Genomic DNA, 21012 nt, shown 5'->3' with positions numbered 1-21012 from the left:
ATATATTTAAATGTTGGTAAAATTTAGTTTTTTTAACTGTGTTTTTATATTTTTATTGTTTGATACATTTTTTATACAATAATATAATTTTTTTTACTTTTACTTCATATAAACATTTAAATGGGAAATATATTAAAATATTTTTACAATATAAAAAATATATAAATAAATGTAATATATAAGAAAGATTTTTACAATAATATAAAAATAAAAAATTCCTGGAAAAAGTAAAAAAACAAATTTAAAAAATTACTTCAAAATGTACTTTTTTTTTTAAATCAAAAAAACACTTGATCTTTCTTGCAAAATATATTTTGTTGTCAAATCCAGTTTAAAGTTACTATTTTTGTATCAATTAATAAAAAAGGATTAACCTTATTATTAAAGTGATTATAAATAGAATTATAGAAGTGTCCCCCTGAGCGTAACCATCACTGCGATGTGGCCCACGGTGAAAATGAGTTTGATGCCCCTGATTTCCATAATGTGAGCTGCATATTAACCACATTGTAATTAAGAACTACAATTACTGGCGTAGTGACACCTCGCCACACCACACATATTGGAGCTGCCGTGTTTTTGGTTTTGACGCTAGGTGTAGCGTTCCTTTCTGTGTTGCTATGTGAAATCTCCCAAAATACTGCATGAATGTACTGTACCTGTTACTACATGCTCACAGCATGGATAGAAAACCAAGTATTTACATACGATTGAATAAATGGGGGAAAAAGGCAGAGTTTAAAGAAACTTTTACTTTGATTTGGTTGTGACTTCTGGGAGAAGCACAAGAAAAAGTTGTTTACACGTCAGTGATGTTAACAATAAGACACATTAGAAGACGTTTTTTAAAAGGACATGACAAGAATTGTTCAAAAGTAAATAGTGGGTGAAAGTCACTTTGCGGGACTAAACAAGGTGTCGTTGAAGCAAATAAAAGAACCCAAATGAAGTTAAAAATAAAAATAGAATCGCTACGAGCACCTAACGACATGATCGCCTCCACCAAAGTCCAGCTTTGTAAGTTCAGTCTTTATATTCCGTGTACTTCTTGGCCGAGCCGTGCACCTTGCTAGCGGGGTACTTGAGTCTGTTTAGGACCATTTTGCGCAGCACGGCCTGGGGAAGATCCACTCGGCACTTCTCGGCGAGCTCCACAAGGTAGATGAACACGTCACTGAGTTCGTGGGCGAGCTGCTCCCGCTCGGTCTCGCTCCAGTCCGGCAGGCCCTCTGCCACCTCGCCCTTCCACTGGAACAGCTCCGACACCTCGCCTACCTCGCCGACCAAGGCCAGGAGCAGGTTGCGGGGCTGGTGGAACTGGTTCCAGTCGCGCTCGTCGGTGAACTCCGCTTGCATGCGTCGGATGTCCTCCACGGTGGGCTCTCGGCTGAAGGTGAAGCGCTCCACCGGCGCACCGGCTTCTTTCGTCAGTAGCTTGGTACCGTCCGTTGTGGTGCTTCCATTCATAGCTGAGTGAGAAGCACCACCGTCACTCAAAACCTTTCCGTTCGTAGCCATCATTTTGAAGCGACGTGTTTAAAAGACAAAACAACACCAGCTACCTTATAGCTCGAGAAGAAATCCCGCCAAATATCACCCCGGAAATCTGCTGTGGTAACCCGGAAGCCTTTACGCTCGACACACGGGGATTTGTAGTTTAAACTCAAGCTGGTGACGCGCGAGAAACGCGGTGAAGGACTACAACTCCCGTGGACCTCCGCGGAGACCAACATGGCTCCCTCCACTGTGTCACTATCAAGTAGCGTTTGCTGCAAAATGATAAAACGAACATTGCTATTGTATCCAAATGCATCGTTCACAGTCAGGAGATTAAATCTATCAGCTTCCAAAAACGACCACGAACTACAGAGCAGGGCTAAAAGGTTGGTGAAGCAGATAAAGTCCTTTCCTGCTAACTAAAGCTCAGTGATGTTAGATGAGTCTTCCTAAGTTTGTGAAACGTCTGTTCCTGAGGACTGAGAGGAATTACTGTATATTCACTCATCTAACAAGAACTGTTTTTTTTAAATCAATTATTGAATCATTGCTGTATGGCACGCCTTCAGAGCAAACAACGGCTTCTGGTGTGTTTACGTATGTGTGGGAGGTTTCTGCCGCGTGTCCTCACGAGAGTTGCGTGTGTATGCTGGAGCCTATCCCAGCTGATTTTGGACTGGTCTACAAGCAGTTGTTCCCCAAATAAATACTGTACATGATTGTTGGCGGAACATTGGAACTTGTGTTTTGTAATGACCCTTATATGTTGTGTTCATGTGTGTGTTGCCATTAAAGATGTGTTCCGGTGTTGGGGAAGCAAAACGGGGGATGGACAGGAAGTGACGCTCGTTGGGATCCCCAGGTCATCGGTTGAGTTTGGTTTGGCGTGCGTTGTGGCCGCAGTGGGAGGTGGTTACTATCGTGCCCGTTGTGAGGATGTCATTTTTGGTTTGACCATTCCAGCCAGGTGCTCATGCCGTGCACGGAGTGTTACAGTATTATGCCGTTTAATTTTCATAACCTTCCAACTTCAAGTGGGGTAATGATCGGACTTTTCGCCAAAACCCAAGCTTGTTGTTGTAAGGTTCTGACTTTGCTTGTGTCGTTAATGTTATTGCAACGTGATCTTTAACGACGTTCAGACGTTTATTCATAATGCTGTCTGCTTCCTTCTCATCCTCAGTGTTTCTCCGCAGCTGGAAGCCGTGGTCGGCCTGGAGATCCATGCCCAGATTCACTCCAACACCAAGCTGTTCTCCGGCTCAGGAGTCCACTTCCTGTCTCCTCCAAACTCCCTGGTGTCATTCTTTGACGGTTCCTTACCTGGCACGTTACCTGTAAGAGTCAGGACCGAAATGCCGTCTTATAATTGCATGTACTTCATCGTTAACCATCGATATTTGTGTCTTTCCAGGTCCTGAACAGACGATGTGTGGAGGCAGCAGTGATGACGGGGCTGGCCCTCAACTGCAGTATAAACAGGAAGTCCCTATTTGACAGGAAGCACTACTTCTACGCTGATCTCCCTGTGAGTTTTTCCTTGGCTCTCAGTGCAACATTGGCTTGGAGGAATGTGATAAGGGAAGCGTGCATCATGCAGAATCAGAGCGGTTGTCCTCGTGTGTCCCCGACTTCTTTTATCACGTCATTGTGCCAGCTATTATGGCTTTGCTGAAGAAGCGGTGCGCTTCTGTTTGCCAAACATGCAGACAAATGACACAGAAAGCTGTTAAAACAAAAGGGCCTCGCTCCCCCCCACTCCTCACAGGTCATTTCCTCCTCCTTTTGTGCCACTGCTTCGTATCTGGGGATCATTTTCCTTTTGTGCTGGCGTCATTTTTCCCCCTCATTGGTTGAAGCCCCAGGTAGTGTAGTGTATCACGGTGACGCTGATGCATACGCTGCACCTCCTTTAGGGATTAACAACCGTCTCCACTAATGAGGAATTAAAAATATTCTTTTGTAGAATGGCTAGCTATTTTTGGATGCTACTTATCTTATATATCTATCAGAAGGTGACGACTTTATACTCTACTTCAGTGGTCACCAACCTTTTGAGACCAAGATCCCTGGTCTCGGCCTGCACAACATCTACACCCCCACAAACAAGCAGGATATATATATATACACACACACACACACTGCTCAAAAAAATTTGAGGAACACTTGGAAAACACATCAGATCTAAACTGGGGGAAAAATGATCTTGAATATCTTTCCGGATAATAAGTGGGTGATGTATTAGTAACAAAATGATGCCACATAATTTGATAGAAATGAAAATGATCACCCTATAGAGGGGGGAAATTAAAGACACCCCAAAAATGAAAGTGAAAAAATGATGCAGCACACTGGTCCATTTTGCTAAAATGTCATTGTAGCAACTCAAAATGATTCTCAGTAGTTTGTGTGGCCCCCACGTGCTTGTACGCATGCCTGACAACGTCGAGGCATGCTCCTAATGAGACTACGGATGGTGTCCTGGGGGATCTCCTCCCAGATCTGGACCAGGGCATCACTGCGGTACCTGGACGCATGGAGGAGATTCCAGGAGACAGGTGGTTACACCAGGAGAGCTGGACAGGGCCGTAGAAGGTCCTTCAACCCTCAGCAGGATCGGTATCTGCTCCTTTGTGCAAGGAGGAACAGGATGAGCACTGCCAGAGCCCTACAAAATGACCTCCAGCAGGCCACTGGTGTGAATGTTTCTGACCAAACAATCAGAAACAGGCTCCATGAGGGTGGCCTGGGGGCCCGACGTCCTGTAGTGGGCCCTGTGCTCACTCCCCAGCACCGTAGAGCTCGATTGGCATTTGCCATAGACCACCAGAATTGGCAACTACACCACTGGTGCCCTGTGCTCTTCCCTGATGAGAGCAAGTTCAACCTGAGCACATGCGCCAGACGTGAAAGGGTCTGGAAATGCCGTGGAGAACGTTATGCTGCCTGCAACATCATTCAGCATGACCGGTTTGGTGGTGGGTCAGTGATGGTCTGGGGAGGCATATCCCTGGAAGGACGCACAGACCTCCACAGGTTAGATAACGGCAGCCTGACTGCTATTAGGTATCGGGATGAAATCCTTGGACCCATTGTCAGAACCTATGCTGGTGCAGTGGGACCTGGTTTCCTCCTGGTCCACGACAATGCCCGACCTCATGTGGCTAGTGTATGCAGGTAGTTCCTGGAGGATGAAGGAATTGATACCATTGACTGGCCCCCACGTTCACCTGACCTAAACACAATAGAACACCTCTGGGACATTATGCTTAGGTCCATCCGGCGCCGCCAGGTTGCTCCTCAGACTGTCCAGGAGCTCATGGATGCCCTGGTCCAGATCTGGGAGGAGATCCCCCAGGACACCATCCGTAGTCTCATTAAGAGCATGCCCCAATGTTGTCAGGCATGCGTACAAGCACGTGGGGGCCACACAAACTACTGAGAATCATTTTGAGTTGCTACAATGACATTTTAGCAAAATGGACCAGTCTGCTGCATCATTTTTTCACTTTCATTTTTGGGGTGTCTTTGATTTCCCCCCTCTATAGGGTGATCATTTTCATTTCTATCAAATTATGTGGCATCATTTTGTTACTAATACATCACCCACTTATTATCAGGAAAGATATTCAACATCATTTTTCCCCCAGTTTAGATCTGATGTGTTTTCGAAGTGTTCCTCTAATTTTTTTGAGCAGTATATATATATATATATATATATATATGTATGTACAATATGTATGTATGTGCTTTGTGTTATTATTTTTGTTGTTTTCAACATTTCTGCTTTTTGTCATTGTGCCTTTTGCTGTATTTTTATAATTTTTGCTGTTTTTTAAATTTTATTTTGTTTCTGCAGTGATGCAATGACAAATGGGCCGCAGATGGCCCCTGAGCCGCACTTTGGGCACCCCTACTTTTGTGGCTCTTGGTCGGATTGGGCTTGTGGCGTCGGCCTCATGAGCTACAACGGTCTGCCCTTAATGAGTTTTTTTTTTAGGTGCACGTCTCTGGAGTTATATTTGTGCCTTAACTTTGAGTAGCAAAGGCGAGCCCTATTAACACGCGGTAATTACTGTTGAGTGCGCAAGCACATCGCTGCAGCACTCTGTCACTCCCTCCCTCTGTCGCTCAACCTTTTTGCTATCGTGATGGGGCGAGTCGGTGTACAAGTGTACATTCGGTCAGGTTTTGGGGATTGGACTCCTTGCTGGGGCTCGCGGGTTGCTGCCAGTGGACAAAATCTGTGCCTGTTGGTCACTATCCGGGAGGTGAGGGCGCTGATATGATAATACATTTTTTTCAAAATGTTGTCGCGATCGACAGGCAAAGTCCCAAAGATCAACTAGTAGCTCACGATCTACGGGTTGGCAACCCCTGCTGTACTTGGTTCTGACTATCTTTACCTATTTGAGGGGTGTCCAAACTTTTTCCACCGAAGCTGGAAAATAAAAGGAGCAACTTTACCACTTTTATATATATTTTCAGAAATAACTTGTGATATAAAAGGACAAGTCTATGATTAGTATCAACTTTCCTCTTTGCTCTTTTTTCCCCCATTTTTGCTGATCCTTTTTTGGGGTTAATTTTCTAAATATTTGAACTGTCTCCTTAAATAATCTTTGTCAGTTTTCTTCTTGTAATATTATGACTTCTATTCCCATAATATTAAAAAATTACAACTACTTATCTTGGTTGTCATAATATTACACTGCTAAAATGACATTATTATACCTCCTAATATGATTACATTTATTCTTGTAAAATTGTGTCTTTTTTCTCATTAGATTACAACTTTATTCTCTTCATATTTTGGCTCTATTTTTGTAAAATTCCACCTGCTTTTTTCCTTCCTTCTGGGTTTTTTTTCCAACTATTTCAACAGGTTTCCTTGTCATAGTTATGACTTTATTACCATAATGTTTAGATTTTCTTCCCATAACATTATAACAACCAAATTTTCCAAAAATGACAACTTTACTTGTTATCTTATTTGTCATATTTTATTACTTTTAAAAAAGTCTTTTTTCTTTTATATTTAAACTTTATGCCACTAAAATGACATTTGACAATTTTATTCTCATAAAATTCCTACTTTTTCTTGTTTGAATGACGTCTTTTTTCCTCATAATATTTTGACTTTATTCTTTTAAAATTACTGCACATTTTTCCCTTTTTGCTGCTGCTGTTTTGTTGGTTATTTTTGTTAATTTTCCTAATATTTTAACTGTCTTCTTAAATAGTCATTGTAAATTTTCTTCTCGTAATGTTATGACTTGTATTCCCAAAATATTTTGACCCAAATATTATAACATTTCCTTCAACCACATTTTACCAAGTAACTTCATAAGGCGGTGATAGCACTTCTTCTTCGCAGAGGTCTGACATTTCCCAGTTTTCCAGAACGCCACATAATTGTCCAAACTTCAACTCTTAACCTCATTTCTCTTGGGATAATGACGGTCCAATTATGAGGCGCCATCTTGCCAAGGATGGTCCATATACTTGCGTAGGTCAGCTAGCTGTCCCATGCATTGCACTACATCAGGGGTGTCCAAAGTGCGGCCTGAAGGACATTTGTGGGGCGGGGTTTGGCCTGCGACACATTCTCAAAGTATCATTTAAAAAGAAAAATTAAATTAAAATATTTAGGAAAAAAGGTCATAATTTTACCAGAATAACATTGTAATATTATGAGGAAAAATAACATAATTTTAGTTGCATTAAGTTGAAGTAATAAAGAAACATTTTTTTTCCAAAGTCTTACTATGAAAAACAAGATAAAGTTGTCATTTTTGGAAAATTAAGTTGCAAAAAAAGTTGTAAGAATAAAGTCATATTTCTGAGAAGAAAATTTATAAGAAAGTTGGAAAATGGAGGGGGAAAAATTTGCGACGAATTCAAAATATTATGAGAAAAAAGCAATTTTTAAGTTGTAATATAAGTTGTAATTAAGTTGTAATATTATGCGGAAAAATTCTGTCAGTTTAGTAGCATGGAGTTGAAATATCAAAGAAAAAAATGTTTGTTAAAAGTCGTATTACTGTATTATGAGAAACAAGATAAAGTTGTCATTTTTGGAAAATGAAGTTGCAAAAAACGTTGTATTGTTGCAAGAATAAAGTCAGAATTGCAAGAAGAAAATTTACAAGAAAGTTGAAATAGTTGGAAAATGGGAAAAAAAAAATTGCAAGGATAAATTCAAAATATTATGAGAAAAAAGCAATTTCACGAGAATAAACCTGTAATATGGGGAACAATAATGTCTGTTTAGTAGCATAGAGTTGAAATATTCAAGAAAAAATGCTGTTTCTCAAAAGTTGTACTCTCATGAGAAACAAAAGAAAGTTGTAATGTTTTGGGAATAAAGTCATAATGTTATGAGAAGAAAAACTACAAAGGCGATTTCAGTTGAAATACTTGGAAAATGAAAGAAAGAAACAACAACAAAAGTGGGGGGGAAAAGAGCAAAGAGTGAAGTTGATAGCAGGGGTGTTACCCAGACTAACAGGTGATGATATTTGTGGTTTAGAGAAAAGCAAGAACAGGGCAGCCAGAAGCCCATCAGGCTGTCAGCTATCAAACACCTGAATCCCAACACGTGGTGACGGCCTGACTGGACAAGCTAGATGCTAGGGTCTTGGATGAAGGTTTGTTGATTATTGGTCAAAGTGTACCCAGTAGAAGCCCAGCGGGAGGAATTGGCCTGCCGTGGTAAAACACCCAAACGACTGCAAGCGGCTGCTCATGAAATGAATGCTAACGACCATGCTGCTGTCCAGCCTGCATTCTCTTTTATGACAACAATTATCAGCACGCGAAGGCAAACAATGCTCATCTCACCCGCTTTTCCAAACAAACACGAGTCTACAGCATCTTCTTTTTTATTTATTTTTTTATTTTTATATATTTTTTTTTTAATGAGGCGAGCAAGAAGACGGCAGAGATGGTCTGATTTGTTTAGTGACTCACTCAGAACTGAGTCAGTGGCGGGAAACCTAGAATATGATGGCGCTTCTGCTCAATTGTGATGAGATACAGTCTGTCAGCTCGGCATGGATATGAAAAAGTCACGCTTTCAAAACCACTAAAATTGTGCGTCGTAGCGTTCCTCCGATATGAGGGAAAGTGGAATCCAGCGCGGCCGCTACATCCTGTTTTATTCCTCGCAGTAGCTGTGTCACAGGATCTGGTGAGATTAAAACGTAGGCACGAGGGGCCATAATAAATAAACCATCCATTACTCGCATAGGGCTGGCAATAAGTTGATACCTGAAATGTCTCCACGTAGCTCCGCCACTGCTCTGATCAGATGTTGGTGAATATCCTCCATGAAATTACTTAAAGTTCACTCCCACGTTGTCACTCCTTCTCTTTCTCTCCAGCGTATTCACGTTGTTCGTGTTCAAGCTGTGTGATCTGGTTGCCATGGTAACGTGGGCAACTCTTAAGAATGGGGAGGGGGCTGTGGATGAAATATTTATTCTTGTGCTTTTGTGGAAGAAAAACAAAAAAACCTTGAAAGTGTTCAACGCTGCATTTTAATGAAGCAATGCAGACTGCCTCCGCTTTTAAGCCATTGTCATCATGCAGTTCACCTTTGTTTTTATGTACAGTAACTACCGTTTAGGGGCCTTTTCCTTAAAAGCTGGGAAGTTAAATTGCTCCCCAGGGGTATGATGGAGCACTGTGAAGACAATAGTTACTCCATTTCTAGGAGAAAAAAGCTGAACATTGGGGACAAATACCGTTTTCACTTGGATTCGACTGCCCCCTAAAGGGGAAACGTTTTAATGCAACAGATAGTGGTCCATTTGATAAGCATTTGGTGAATATTTGCCCAGCCAACATACACTATATTACCAAAAGTATTTGCTCACCCATCCAAATGATCAGAATCAAGTGTCCTAATCACTTGGCCTGGCCGCAGGTGTATAAAATCAAGCTCCAAGGCATGCAGACTGCTTTGACAAACATTTGTGAAAGAATGGGCCGCTCTCAGGAGCTCGGTGAATTCCAGCGTGGAACTGTCATAGGATGCCACCTGTGCAACAAATCCAGTCGTGAGAGCAGTGGAGTGATGAATCACGCTTTTCCATCTGGCAATCTGATGGGCGAGTCTGGGTTTGGAGGTTGCCAGGAGAACGGTACATTTCGGACTGCATTGTGCCAAGTGTGAAATTTGGTGGACGAGGAATTATGGTGTGGGGTTGGTTTTCAGAAGTTGGGCTTGGGCCCTTAGTTCCATACCAAAACATTTTGGACAATTCCATGCCCCCAATCTTGTGGGAACAGTTTGGAGCGGGTCCCTTCCTCTTCCAACATGACTATGCACCAGTGCACAAAGCAAGGTCCATAAAGACATGGATGATAGACTCTGGTGTGGATGAACCTGACAGGCCTGCACAGAGTCCTGACCTGAACCGGATAGAACACCTTTGGGATGAATTAGAGCGGAGACTGAGAGCCAGGCCTTCTCGACCAACATCAGTGTGTGACCTCACCAATGCGCTTTTGGAAGAATGGTCAAAAATTCCTATAAACACGCTCCTCAGCCTTGTGGACAGCCTTCCCAGAAGAGTTGACGCTGTAATAGCTGCAAAAGGTGGACCGACATCGTATTGAACGCTATGGGTTAGGAATGGGATGGCACTTAAGTTCATATGTGAGTCAAGGCAGGTGAGCACATACTTTTGGTAATATAGTGTATTTCCTAGAGCTTGAATGGTTGAAATGTTTTGTTGCTTTTGAACGTCATATAAGCGTTGGTGTCTTGGTTACATTCAAGCTTAGAGACAAAACAACAACATATTTGGAAAGCATGCATCAGGGGCCTTAATGAGGCACAGGTCTCCATCAGGTTTGCTGCAACCTTTCTTTGAAGTCTATTGGTGGACTCTGACCGAAGGTGGTTTCCTTAAAGGAAAAGTGCACTCATCCGCCACACCATCCTTATGTGAGACATGAACACACGTCTGCTTTTTCCCATTATGTTGTAAATATCATTTTTATTTTTCATTTGCTTTTGCATTCTAATGCAGCATTCTAAAACTATAAAAACAGCTAAAAAAAAAAAAAAGAGGCAGGTAATGAACATATTCAATCCCGGCCATTTTTCGAAATTCAACCCCTTCAGCAGCGGCCATTTTAGACCATTTGGACTGATCTTTGAAGGCACACGGAATATTGTGTTGTATGGTTATATAAACATGGAACCTACCCGTCTTTCATCAGGAAAAAAAATATCTTTCTACCTTTTTGCGTTCTTTAGTAATCAGCAGTAGAACATAGATAAGTTTCAGGAAAATATGAGTTCCCGTCTAAAACGGGGAAAAAAAGATAAATTTCAAGCAGAACTTTCACTTTGACACAAATATATTAATATCTACAAATATATACAATTATCTAAACAACTATACCACAACATAACACAAAAGGAGTTAAACTGTACTGTGTGTGCGCGCGTGCATGCATTCAATTTTCCCTACAATACATTGCCCTCTTTTTGCCTAAAAAACCTAAAAGACTTATAAATACATATTTGTGAGCGAGTGTTTGGGTTTAAAAAGATGTCTTCGGTATTGAATGAGTTAATGCACGTAATGGGGGACACCTATTCTGCCTATTACAAGACCTCCAAACAGCTCCAACAAGGGTTACTGGTTTTCTGTCCATGCTGTGATCATGCAGTAACAGGTACATTCATGATAACATGTCATACTTGTAGTATTTTGGGAACTTCCTTCCTGGGTGCGTTGATTTCACATGGCAACATAGAAAGGAACGCTACACCTAGCGTCAAAAACAAACACCCAGCTGCAGCGGCGGCAGCTCTGATACATAGCAGTGAAGTTAGTTTCACTTTGGACGTTGGGTAGCTACAGCGGTAGTTCCCTCTCACTGTGTCATGATGCAGGGAGCTCACACAGGAAGTGCCGCTGTAACCGCTGGTTGTTTATACTAGGGACTGTCAGTAAATTACTATTGTGTTGAAGAGAGTTTTTTATATATATTCTAAATCACACCACAAATGGATCTATAACCGTGTCAAATGATTAGTCCTACCCTAGAATTATTTTGCACGGCCATTTTTTCCAATTTGATCTTTTATTGTATCTTGTATTGGATTAGGGACCTGCCTGACAGAGGTTTGTTACAAAGGCCAAACGATATTGTTGGTCATGCTGTGTACATTCAGCAGTACTTTGCTTGCATTATTTTTAATGCTTTGAAGAGCTATTTTCATAACCATATTCAATTCCACAAATTCATGTTTGGAACAAAAGATTATTATAAAAAAACAAAAAAGGATCAGGATCGCATCGGCAAGACTATAAAAAAAAGGGGATGGATCGGAACGTCCCTAGCATATAGCACTATCTGAACCATTTGTACAACAAAATGGCCCCTGCATCCATTGATTTTTGTTCTAGAGGCACCCCCTTCAGGTAGACAACCATTTTTTTGTACTATTTCCCGCCCAGGCAGGATACCAGATCACGCAGCAGCGGCAGCCCATTGCGGTGGGTGGCGTGCTGACCTACAGCCTCATGGGCGGCAAAAAGAGGGACCAGGTGGTGAGGAAACACGTCCGCGTTAAGCAGATCCAGCTGGAGCAGGACAGCGGCAAGAGTCTCCATGATGACGTCCGCGGGCAGACGCTCATAGACCTCAACAGAGCTGGTAAGCATTGAAGCCAAGAAGCTCCTTCCCTCCTTCTTGACCACAAAGCAGTCCTTGAACCGGCATGTCTTCGCCCTGCCAGGTGTGGGGCTGATGGAGCTGGTGATGGAGCCTGACATGAAGTGTGGCGAGGAGGCGGCGGCGGCCGTCAGGGAGCTTCAACTCATCCTGCAAGCCCTCGGCACCTGTCAGGCCAACATGTCAGGTAACGCCCCTCTGTTTCTTGTATCACCTGTCACTGATACTTCCAAAGATAGACCATGGGAGACAATGGTCTTATCAGTCACAACATATGGAAATACAAGTGGTATTGTGGTCACAAGGCAGCAGTAATGACACAAAACATTGATGAGCCATTAGCTTACATGACATTACCTTAACACTGCATCAAGTCAGCCCTGGCATGTCCCACACCATAGACTGAACAAAAAGTTCTCCCACCCCATGTGGAAATGCAACGTTTTTGGTGTCTTAACTCATTCAACCCCAGCCATTTTTCAAAATTCAACCCCTTCAGTAGCGACCATCTTAGACAATTTACACTGATCTTTCAAGGCACACAGAATATTGTGTTGTATGGTTATATAAACATGGAACCTACCAAAAGAAACAGTTTGTTTCTACCTTTTTCCCTTCTTTAGTAATCAGCAGTAGAACATAGGTAAGTTTCAGGAAAATATCAGTTCCCAACTAAAAAAAGGGGAGAAAACTAGCTTTTTGTGAAAAGATACATTTCAAGCATAACTTTCACTAATTTATTTTTACTTTTGTGACAGCTCAAATATGTTAACAACTATACCAACATAAACAACACAAAAAAGGCTTGCTTTACGTCAAAATAACAATTTATTTACTAACATAACACCATAAGCGGCATAGAAAATGGATGGATGGATAACACCATGAACTATTTACAATTTTCACTTGGAACTAGACTGTGTGTGTGCGTGCGTGTGCATGTGCTAAAATGTCCCGACAACGTGTAACCTTCTGCATGCTACACTTCGCCACGCTCCCTCACTTCCTCCTTGCTGTCCAGCGCCTTAATACATGCAAAATATCCATGCCGAGCTCCTATCAAATGTACAGTACTTCTGCCACCTTGTGGCCGTTTTTATGGCTTAAAACTGCTTGAAAAGTCACCTCTTTTATTTTGCACTAGCGTCGTCACCTCTTTTTGCCTCTCGTGCAAAAGCATGCAAAAAGGGAGCAAGCATTCGGGTTTAAAAAACATATAAATACGTATTTGGTATTGAATGAGTTAATTCAGAAGAAATAAATTTGAGGCTAACTGGTTAGCTTGCTAGCTAGCAGCCGTTTTGAGTCCCTGCAGCAAAAGAGTTGCAATGTGTTGTAAACAATAGGAGTATAAAGGTGACTATAGGGGTGTTATTTCATGTCTACAGTGCTCTAATCATGTTAAGTGTATCTAGAAGGTCGTAAACAGGTTTTTTATGTCTTATGTCTTATTTTCTCTTATTATGTCTACTATATTGGGTAATAAGAGTGTAAAGTTGACTATTGGGGTGTTATTTGTAACACATTTATTTCTAATCATGTAAAAAAGCGTATTTAGAAAGTCTTGGTATGGTATAATTATGAAAATATTCCATTTATTAACATTGAACAGAACCTATGGGGAAGTTAATGTGTTGCGCTCAGGTGTGGAACCAATGAACCGCGATGAACGAGGGCCGACTGTATTTATTTCATTTGATCTGGTAGATTTTTGAACAATGGCAGTTGATGGACATGTTTTCCCTCCATTTTCTTGTGTTTTCATATGATATTGGACTCTCTTACTGTATCTGACAGAGCTGCTGCTGCTGAGATCATTTGGTCGTGCATTAAGTTACGGCCAAAGGTTTTGGGAGTGACTTCAATTTTGTTCTTCAATAACTCTGCAGTCTGCAGTCTTTTTAAAGAAAACATTTGATGTCTGTCATATACTGAAAGATTAAGCTATTTTTGTGGGCACAACAGAAATAAAGAATGACGAAAGTAATTGGAGAACAAAACTGAAGTTAGTCCCAAAACCTTTGGCCAGGACTGTTTTGTCTTGACTACAATGCCAACAAAGTCTTTCTTCCAGAGGCTAACAATCTTTGAGAAGAAAACAACAACAAAAAAGAAATGGGTGCATTTTGTTAGCTGCTGTGGTAGGTTAATCCTGCCATGCTTTTACTTTGAAGCCTTCTTTGCACTGAAAAGGAAGTGAGTGTGGGCATATTTTAATGCTGTGTAAGTAGACAGTGGTTATGTTTCTGCTTAGTGAAGATAATGATGAAGTTACGGCATTTTTCTCACAAAGGAAACCTTTTATGCTGACATTTTCTGGCAACACAAGCGCTCCACCATGTGTGTTCGACCAGAAGAATCACCAGACGTCACATTGACGCCCACGGTGTGTTCAGTGGATTCCTCTTTGAGAAAAGAATCCCAGTATGTGCTGGTAGAAGAGTAAGAGCAGCTTCCTGTGCAGAGGGCCAGCTGAGGGTGGACGCCAACGTGTCGGTGCACAGACCGGGCCAGCCCCTCGGCGTGAGGACGGAAGTGAAGAACATCAACAGCCTTCGATTCCTGGCCAAAGCCATCGGTAAGAGCTAGCGTGACTTGATGCCGTCTGCTCCCATGGGACACCATGGAAGGAAGACTTCATCATACTCTCACCTCTCGTCATCAGAAAACCTTTCAAGCACGCAGAGGTTATGTTTGTAGTCACATTGTAGTAGGGGCCGCAATAATTATCCGACCGATTTGAGGGAATTATGATGATATACCATAAATCCTATAACATTAAAAATAGCTCAGATAACCCGCAAACCAAGCGCTCCTGTTCTTGTGAACTTCCCCTGAGCTCACTTGGAAACAAACATTCACATCCGGTGTGCTGTTATCCTCATTTCCACGTCTTTCTTTGACACGACTGACAGATGCAGTAACGAGGGCTGGGCGATATGCACCAAAAGTCACATCCCCATATCTTTATGGTGAATATCGATATACGATATCGCCCCATATTTTCTCCACAAAGTCAGTTTAGACACAGTGGAAGTCAAATATTGGCGTGAAGTTGTTTCACAAAGTGGCTTTCAGGATTGGTGACATGAAGGCGCTGTGGGGTGTTCAAGGCCACGGAGAACCACACACGTGTGCGGATTGTCACACCACTGACTTGTGTGCCCGTGTGCTGTCGGATTGAAACGCACTTCCACCTTCTTGCCAGACTACGAGATTCAGAGGCACGTGGACGTCCTGCAGCGAGGAGGCAGCGTGCAGAACCAGACCCGCGCCTACGACTCCAAATCCGGGTAAGATGGAGACCGCGTAGAGCAGCGGCGCCACGCCAAGCTAATGATGATGAATGGAGTCATTTGGGTGCGCCGCCATGGTCCCGTCCCGTCTCTGGCATGAGTGTTGCTCCCATGCATCATCATCATCATCGTCATCTGGAGCATGTTGAATAGTGCATCTGAGCCCTTCTTGTCACTGGACACTTTATTAGGTACACCTGCACACGTAATGAGGTGCAACCTTGGACCTCATTCATGCTGCAGGTGGACCCCATCAAGTGTTCCTCGTGATTCACAAACGCTTCTTTCATCTGGCTCATTTCTTCTTCCTCATCTTGTGTTGATAGGACCACTGTGCCCATGAGGGACAAGGAGGGGCTGCAGGACTACAGGTGACCAAAGCAACCTTTCTACTATATTGTGTGCAGTGACGATAAAAGCATTTGGTTTCCATCACGTTTCTTCACGTTTTTTCAAAAATATATACTGTTATCAAGCTGTTTGGTGGTTGAATGCAACCTATTATTAGCCAAAAAGATGAAGCACATTTGAGCCTTTTTTTGCCTAAATTAAGCATTTTCAAGCCTAGAAGTGGCTAAATGAAGTCAAATACAAATAGAAGGCATTCAGAAGACTCATTGAAGGACGTTGTGATGACATGCAGTAATCTACACTGGCCACTAGGTGTCAGTAGTGTTACTGTAGCACTGTACTGTAACACTTCCTGTCTGTGACACCAGAACACATTTACAAGCAGCACACATGAGCATGAGTCTGTATGTTTTATTTTCTCTTTGTATGTCTACTATATTGGGTAATAGGAGTATATGGGGGTGTTATTTCATGTCTAGAGGGCTCTAATCATGTTAAAAGGCATATTTTGAAGGTGGTAAACAGGTTTTCTCTGTCTTATATGTCTTATTTTGTCACTGTTTTTACTATATTGGGTAATAGTAGTGTAAAGGTGACTATAGGGGTGTTATTTCATGTCTAGAGAGCTCTAATTATGTTAAAAGGCATATTTTGAAGGTGGTAAACAGGTTTTTTCTATCTTATATGTCTTATTTTGTCACTGTTTTTACTATATTGGGTAATAGTAGTGTAAAGATGACTATGGGGTGTTCTTTCATGTCTAGAGGGCTCTAATCATGTTAAAAGGCATATTTTGAAGGCGGTAAACATGTTTTCTCTGTCTTATGTGTCTTATTTTGCCACTGTTTTTACTATATTGGGTAATGTAAAGGTGACTATAGGGGTGTTATTTGATGTCTAGAGGGCTCTAATCATGTTAAAAAGCATATTTAGAGGGTGGTAAACAGGTTTTCTCTGTCTTATATGTCTTATTTTGTCACTGTTTTTACTATATTGGGTAATAGTAGTGTAAAGGTGACTATAGGGGTGTTATTTCGTGTCTAGAGGGCTCTAATCATGTTAAAAGGCATATTTTGAAGGCGGTAAACATGTTTTCTCTGTCTTATGTGTCTTATTTTGCCACTGTTTTTACTATATTGGGTAATGTAAAGGTGACTATAAGGGTGTTATTTGATGTCTAGAGGGCTCTAATCATGTTAAACAGTGTATTTAGAATGTGGTAAGCAGGTTTTCTATGCTCTAACAAGCGAAGTATTGCATTTATGAATAAGGAATTCTACTCTGTGGTTGGGTCTGGGTCATGAACTGCCACAAATGAGGGATTACTGTACTGTACTGGAGTGGAAGTGTAAGCCTTGGTGGAGGTCTCCATAGGAATGTTATAGTTGTTTGTGCTTCTCATGAGAAAGTGCAGGTGTACCTAATATTGTGGCCATTGAGTGTAATCTGCTGCTATCAGTTGATCCTATGACCTCTCCCTCCTTTTCAGGTTCATGCCAGAGCCCAACCTTCCCCCTCTGACGGTGTACGAGGATGACGCCTCAGTGCCCCCCGGCGCCGACCAGGCGGTGGTGGTGCAGAATTTAAGGGCGCGGCTTCCAGAGCTGCCCGGCGTGACGAGAGACAGGCTGGTCCAAACGTACGGCATCCTGCCCGAGCACAGCTGGACTCTGCTGGTCAGTTGCCTTCAGCTTTGGCTTGGAGTGGTGCTAGATGAGTCTGATGACGTGGTGTCGTCCCAGAACGAGGATGGCCTGGTGGAGTACTTTGAGACCGTGTTGAAGACCACCAGTAGGGAGCCCAGGAAGGTGATTGGCTGGGTGACAAACGAGCTGCTGGTCCTCCTCAAACAGCAAGACTGGACTGTGAGCCAAAGGTGAGGTGGACCTTGTGTGACATTGAATGACAAAGCACCATTCTCTCTGGCCAATGGATAGTGGGGTTGTTTTAGTTGGGACACTCTAGACAGGAACGGGTAACGGGTACTCTTACTGGCACAGACCCAATGCCTCATTCAATCCCAGCCACTTTTCTAAATGTATCCCCCTTCAGCAGCAGCCATTTTACACTGATCTTTCAAGGCACACAGAGTATTGTGTTCTATGGTTATATAAACATGGAACCTAGCAAAAGAAACATTACACTCCCCTCTTTCATCAGGAAACAAAGTTAGTTTCTACCTTTTTGCCTTCTGTAGTAATCGGCAGTACAATATAGGTAAGTTTCAGGAAAATATCAGTTCCCAACTAAACAGGGAGAAAAGATACATTTCAAGCATAACTCATAGCACTTTATTTATTTATTTATTTGCATTATTTACTTGTATTAATGTCTCTTCTGTTGTTGTTGCTTAATTTATTGGTATATATGTTTATGTGTTTATGTTTCTTATGTTCTTATTCTTTCTTGTGTTTCCTTTCTTTTCTTGGGAGAATGAACAGGATAAGATTTTCATTGCATGGTATAACTGCTGTTTTACCATGCACATGACAATAAAACTCTCTTGAATCTTGAATCTTGAATCTTAACTTTCACTTTGACACAAATATTGGTTGCTTTTGTGGCAGCTAAACAACTATACCAACATAAACAACACAAAAAGGCTGTTTTACATCAAAGTAACAATTTATTTGCTAATATAACACCATCAACTATTTACAATTTACACATTTGGCATGCACGAACACACGTGTGCATGTGTTAAAATGTCCCTACAATGCGAAACCTTCTGCACGCTACACTCCTCCACGCTCCCTCACTTCCTCTTTGCTGGTGAGTGTGTTTTTACATGCAAAAATCCTGCTGTAACAGGTGAATTTCCCTGCTGTGGGATTAATAAAGTACTACTAAGACTAAGACACAGCTGCCCTGCCGTAGTCTGACGGAAACGTGGCTACCAGTTGGCCTCTCCATCCGACTACCAAACATTCACTGACATTCCTGCACCAGTGTGCCACCTGCGCCGTCTATGCGGCTCACATGATGAGGCGTTCAAGTGCACTGCGTAACACTGAGTGTTGGAACAGGCTTTCAGACAGTCTTTTTCTTTTATTGAGTACGGCTGCAAAATAACCCACTGTTAAGCCAAAGGAAGTAGCATATTGTAGCGTAGTGCTATGGGGTTGCAGACTCAGGAAACCTCTCCCTCGATGTACCGCACATCTGTGCGTTTAGCAGGTTAGCCAACACGTGTCTTCCCCTTCCTCCGTCACTAATCACTTTCTCTTCAGTGATGAATCTTTTAGTCTTGAATGCTTTTTCTCTGATTTGCAGCCCCATCTCCCCCTCCGCCCTGGCCGAGCTGCTGGAGCTCCTGCAAGCGGGAAACATCTCGTCTTGGGTTGCCAAGCAGGTGAGTGACGCGCACGCTTGATGCCGTTCAAATCCCGCGCTTGCCTGCCCCGTGCGTGCTCACGTGCGTGTCCTCAGGTCTTCCGGGACATGTGGAGGTCATCGGGACAGAAAACAGCCGCGCAGATCATCCAGGACCAGGACCTGGGCCTTGTTAGCGATGTCACACAGCTGCACAACATCTGCCAGAAGGTTGTGGACATGCATCCTGATGAGGTATGAAGAAGTGACGGTTAAGAATGCTAATTATCTGTGCAGTCACAGCTTGATTCTGGAATAGATTATTTCTATTCCTGTGTGACGCCGCTGGACTTGTTTGTGTCCTACATGCGTTTCGCTCTTGTGTGGCTTCCACCGTTAAGGTCCACGCCATCAAGTCTGGGAACCCCAAAGTCCTGAACAAGCTGATGGGACTGGTTCAGAAGGAGACCAAAGGTCGAGTGGATCCGGTTGTCGTGCGGAAGATTCTCCAGGAGAAGATTTCATGGCTGGAGGACGCCTCAACAGACTAGCATGACTTGCCTTTTTCTTCACTGTTGTCCCACAATGTCATCTTCTCCTGGGAGTCTTTGTGGCATTAATAAACACTTTCTTGCAGGGGCGGGTCTACTATTAGGCAAACGCAGCCTGGGCAGCCCCCGACATTTCCAGGGGCCCCCAAACATTTCATAAAAATGGATTATTGTTTTTTTTCCTGGAGTATGTAAACATGGCTATGGAACTAGCTTTGCTCGGTTCGCCATGGGCCCCCAAATGGCTAAATACACACCTTGTATCTCGGCATATATAATAATTATTAATAATTAATACCATTTTGTAAATTCATGTCATGTTGGCAAACCGATGCAGTCTTCCTCTGATATACTAAAAACTGCACACAATTGATTGGGTAGGTGACCCTAATGATGTGGCCGGTTAGACCGAGCAGAATAAAAGCAGATAAACGAGCGGAGACCGCCCTCTAGTGGAGGAAGTGTATAATACACATTTCTTACGATCTGATAATAGCTTATTAAACATTTAACTTCCGTCTTTCCATCTGCTGCACGATTGTAGAAGTATAAAGTGATACTATAACTATAGGAACACGTTTCCAATTCCGTGATGGTTATTGGGCTCGTCTGAAAATAAAATGCTAACATCCGGTCCTAGCTAGTGTTGGTGGAAACACATCTCTTAGAGTACTGGCACTTGAAAGGAAATACATTGATTAGCCAGACATGGGATTCTTCCACTTGTGTGCGCTACTTGTCCTATAAGTAAACACTCCTATCACAAACTCAATGAATGCGCTGCTCTTAATTTGAAGTTTCACCCCCAACATCCGCTCTCAAAAAGGAAGTACAATGCTCTTAATGTAAATAGTTTTGCGGGGTTTTTTTATACATATAGGACAAGCACTGCACACAAGTGGAAGAATCCCATTTATGGCCAATCATTGTATTTCCTTTTGAGTACTCTAAGAGATGTGTTTCCAGCAACACGAGCTTGGAGCGTTTTATTTTCAGACGAGCCCAATAACCATCACTGAATTGGAAACGTGTTCCTAAAGTTATAGTATCACTTTATACTTCTACAATTGTGCAGCAGATGGAAAGATGGAAGTTAAATGGTGCAGGCAAGCTATGACCGGAAGTGTGTCCTGGAGCTTTACAAGGTTTTGCGAGCTGTTTTTTTTTTTTTTTAACCCATCATTTTTTCCCCGAGTCCCCTCGGGGGAATACGATCGTAATACGTCTTAATACGTCTACAATTGTGCAGTAAGGGATGCGCTAATGCTGAAGATGGAAATTAAATTATGCATGTCCACCCCATT

At 42.3% G+C, this 21012-nt stretch overlaps 2 protein-coding genes across 4 annotated transcripts; one reads left to right on the top strand and one right to left on the bottom strand.

Annotated features, from left to right (window-relative positions):
• Nucleotides 1-520: 520 nt before the first annotated feature.
• dctpp1 (dCTP pyrophosphatase 1) lies at nt 521-2094 on the bottom strand. Its single transcript, XM_054780239.1, has one exon. It carries the CDS (start codon nt 1519-1521, stop codon nt 1024-1026), a length of 498 nt encoding a protein of 165 aa, XP_054636214.1. The 5' UTR covers nt 1522-2094; the 3' UTR covers nt 521-1023.
• gatb (glutamyl-tRNA(Gln) amidotransferase, subunit B) lies at nt 1683-20281 on the top strand. 3 transcript variants are annotated; one of them, XM_054780237.1, is made up of 13 exons: nt 1683-1883; nt 2681-2834; nt 2912-3025; nt 11982-12180; nt 12263-12385; nt 14663-14776; nt 15407-15491; nt 15821-15865; nt 17335-17521; nt 17588-17721; nt 19119-19197; nt 19275-19412; nt 19559-20278. In XM_054780237.1, the coding sequence occupies exons 1-13, from the start codon at nt 1732-1734 to the stop codon at nt 19706-19708; spliced, it is 1674 nt and encodes a 557-aa protein (XP_054636212.1). In that variant the 5' UTR covers nt 1683-1731; the 3' UTR covers nt 19709-20278. The 3 variants fall into 3 exon arrangements, with proteins under 3 accessions (XP_054636212.1, XP_054636213.1, XP_054636211.1); XM_054780236.1 differs by lacking the exon at nt 1683-1883 and adding an exon at nt 2166-2464 and having other exon boundaries at nt 19559-20280; XM_054780238.1 differs by lacking the exons at nt 1683-1883; nt 14663-14776 and adding an exon at nt 2160-2464 and having other exon boundaries at nt 19559-20281.
• Nucleotides 20282-21012: the final 731 nt, after the last annotated feature.

Source organism: Dunckerocampus dactyliophorus, chromosome 6 (genome assembly GCF_027744805.1).
Source record: "Dunckerocampus dactyliophorus isolate RoL2022-P2 chromosome 6, RoL_Ddac_1.1, whole genome shotgun sequence".
Classification (NCBI taxonomy): domain Eukaryota; kingdom Metazoa; phylum Chordata; class Actinopteri; order Syngnathiformes; family Syngnathidae; genus Dunckerocampus; species Dunckerocampus dactyliophorus.
This window is presented reverse-complemented; position numbering and strand designations above follow the sequence as displayed.

Excerpts from the sequence above, each read along its gene's own strand:
- dctpp1 (XM_054780239.1), bottom strand. The coding sequence starts at position 1,521 with ATGATGGCTACGAACGGAAAGGTTTTGAGTGACGGTGGTGCTTCTCAC.
- gatb (XM_054780236.1), top strand. The coding sequence starts at position 2,250 with ATGACCCTTATATGTTGTGTTCATGTGTGTGTTGCCATTAAAGATGTG. Across the intron at positions 14,777-15,406 it reads ATTCCTGGCCAAAGCCATCG|ACTACGAGATTCAGAGGCAC; the intron begins GTAAGAGCTAGC and ends CCTTCTTGCCAG. Across the intron at positions 15,866-17,334 it reads GAGGGGCTGCAGGACTACAG|GTTCATGCCAGAGCCCAACC; the intron begins GTGACCAAAGCA and ends CCTCCTTTTCAG.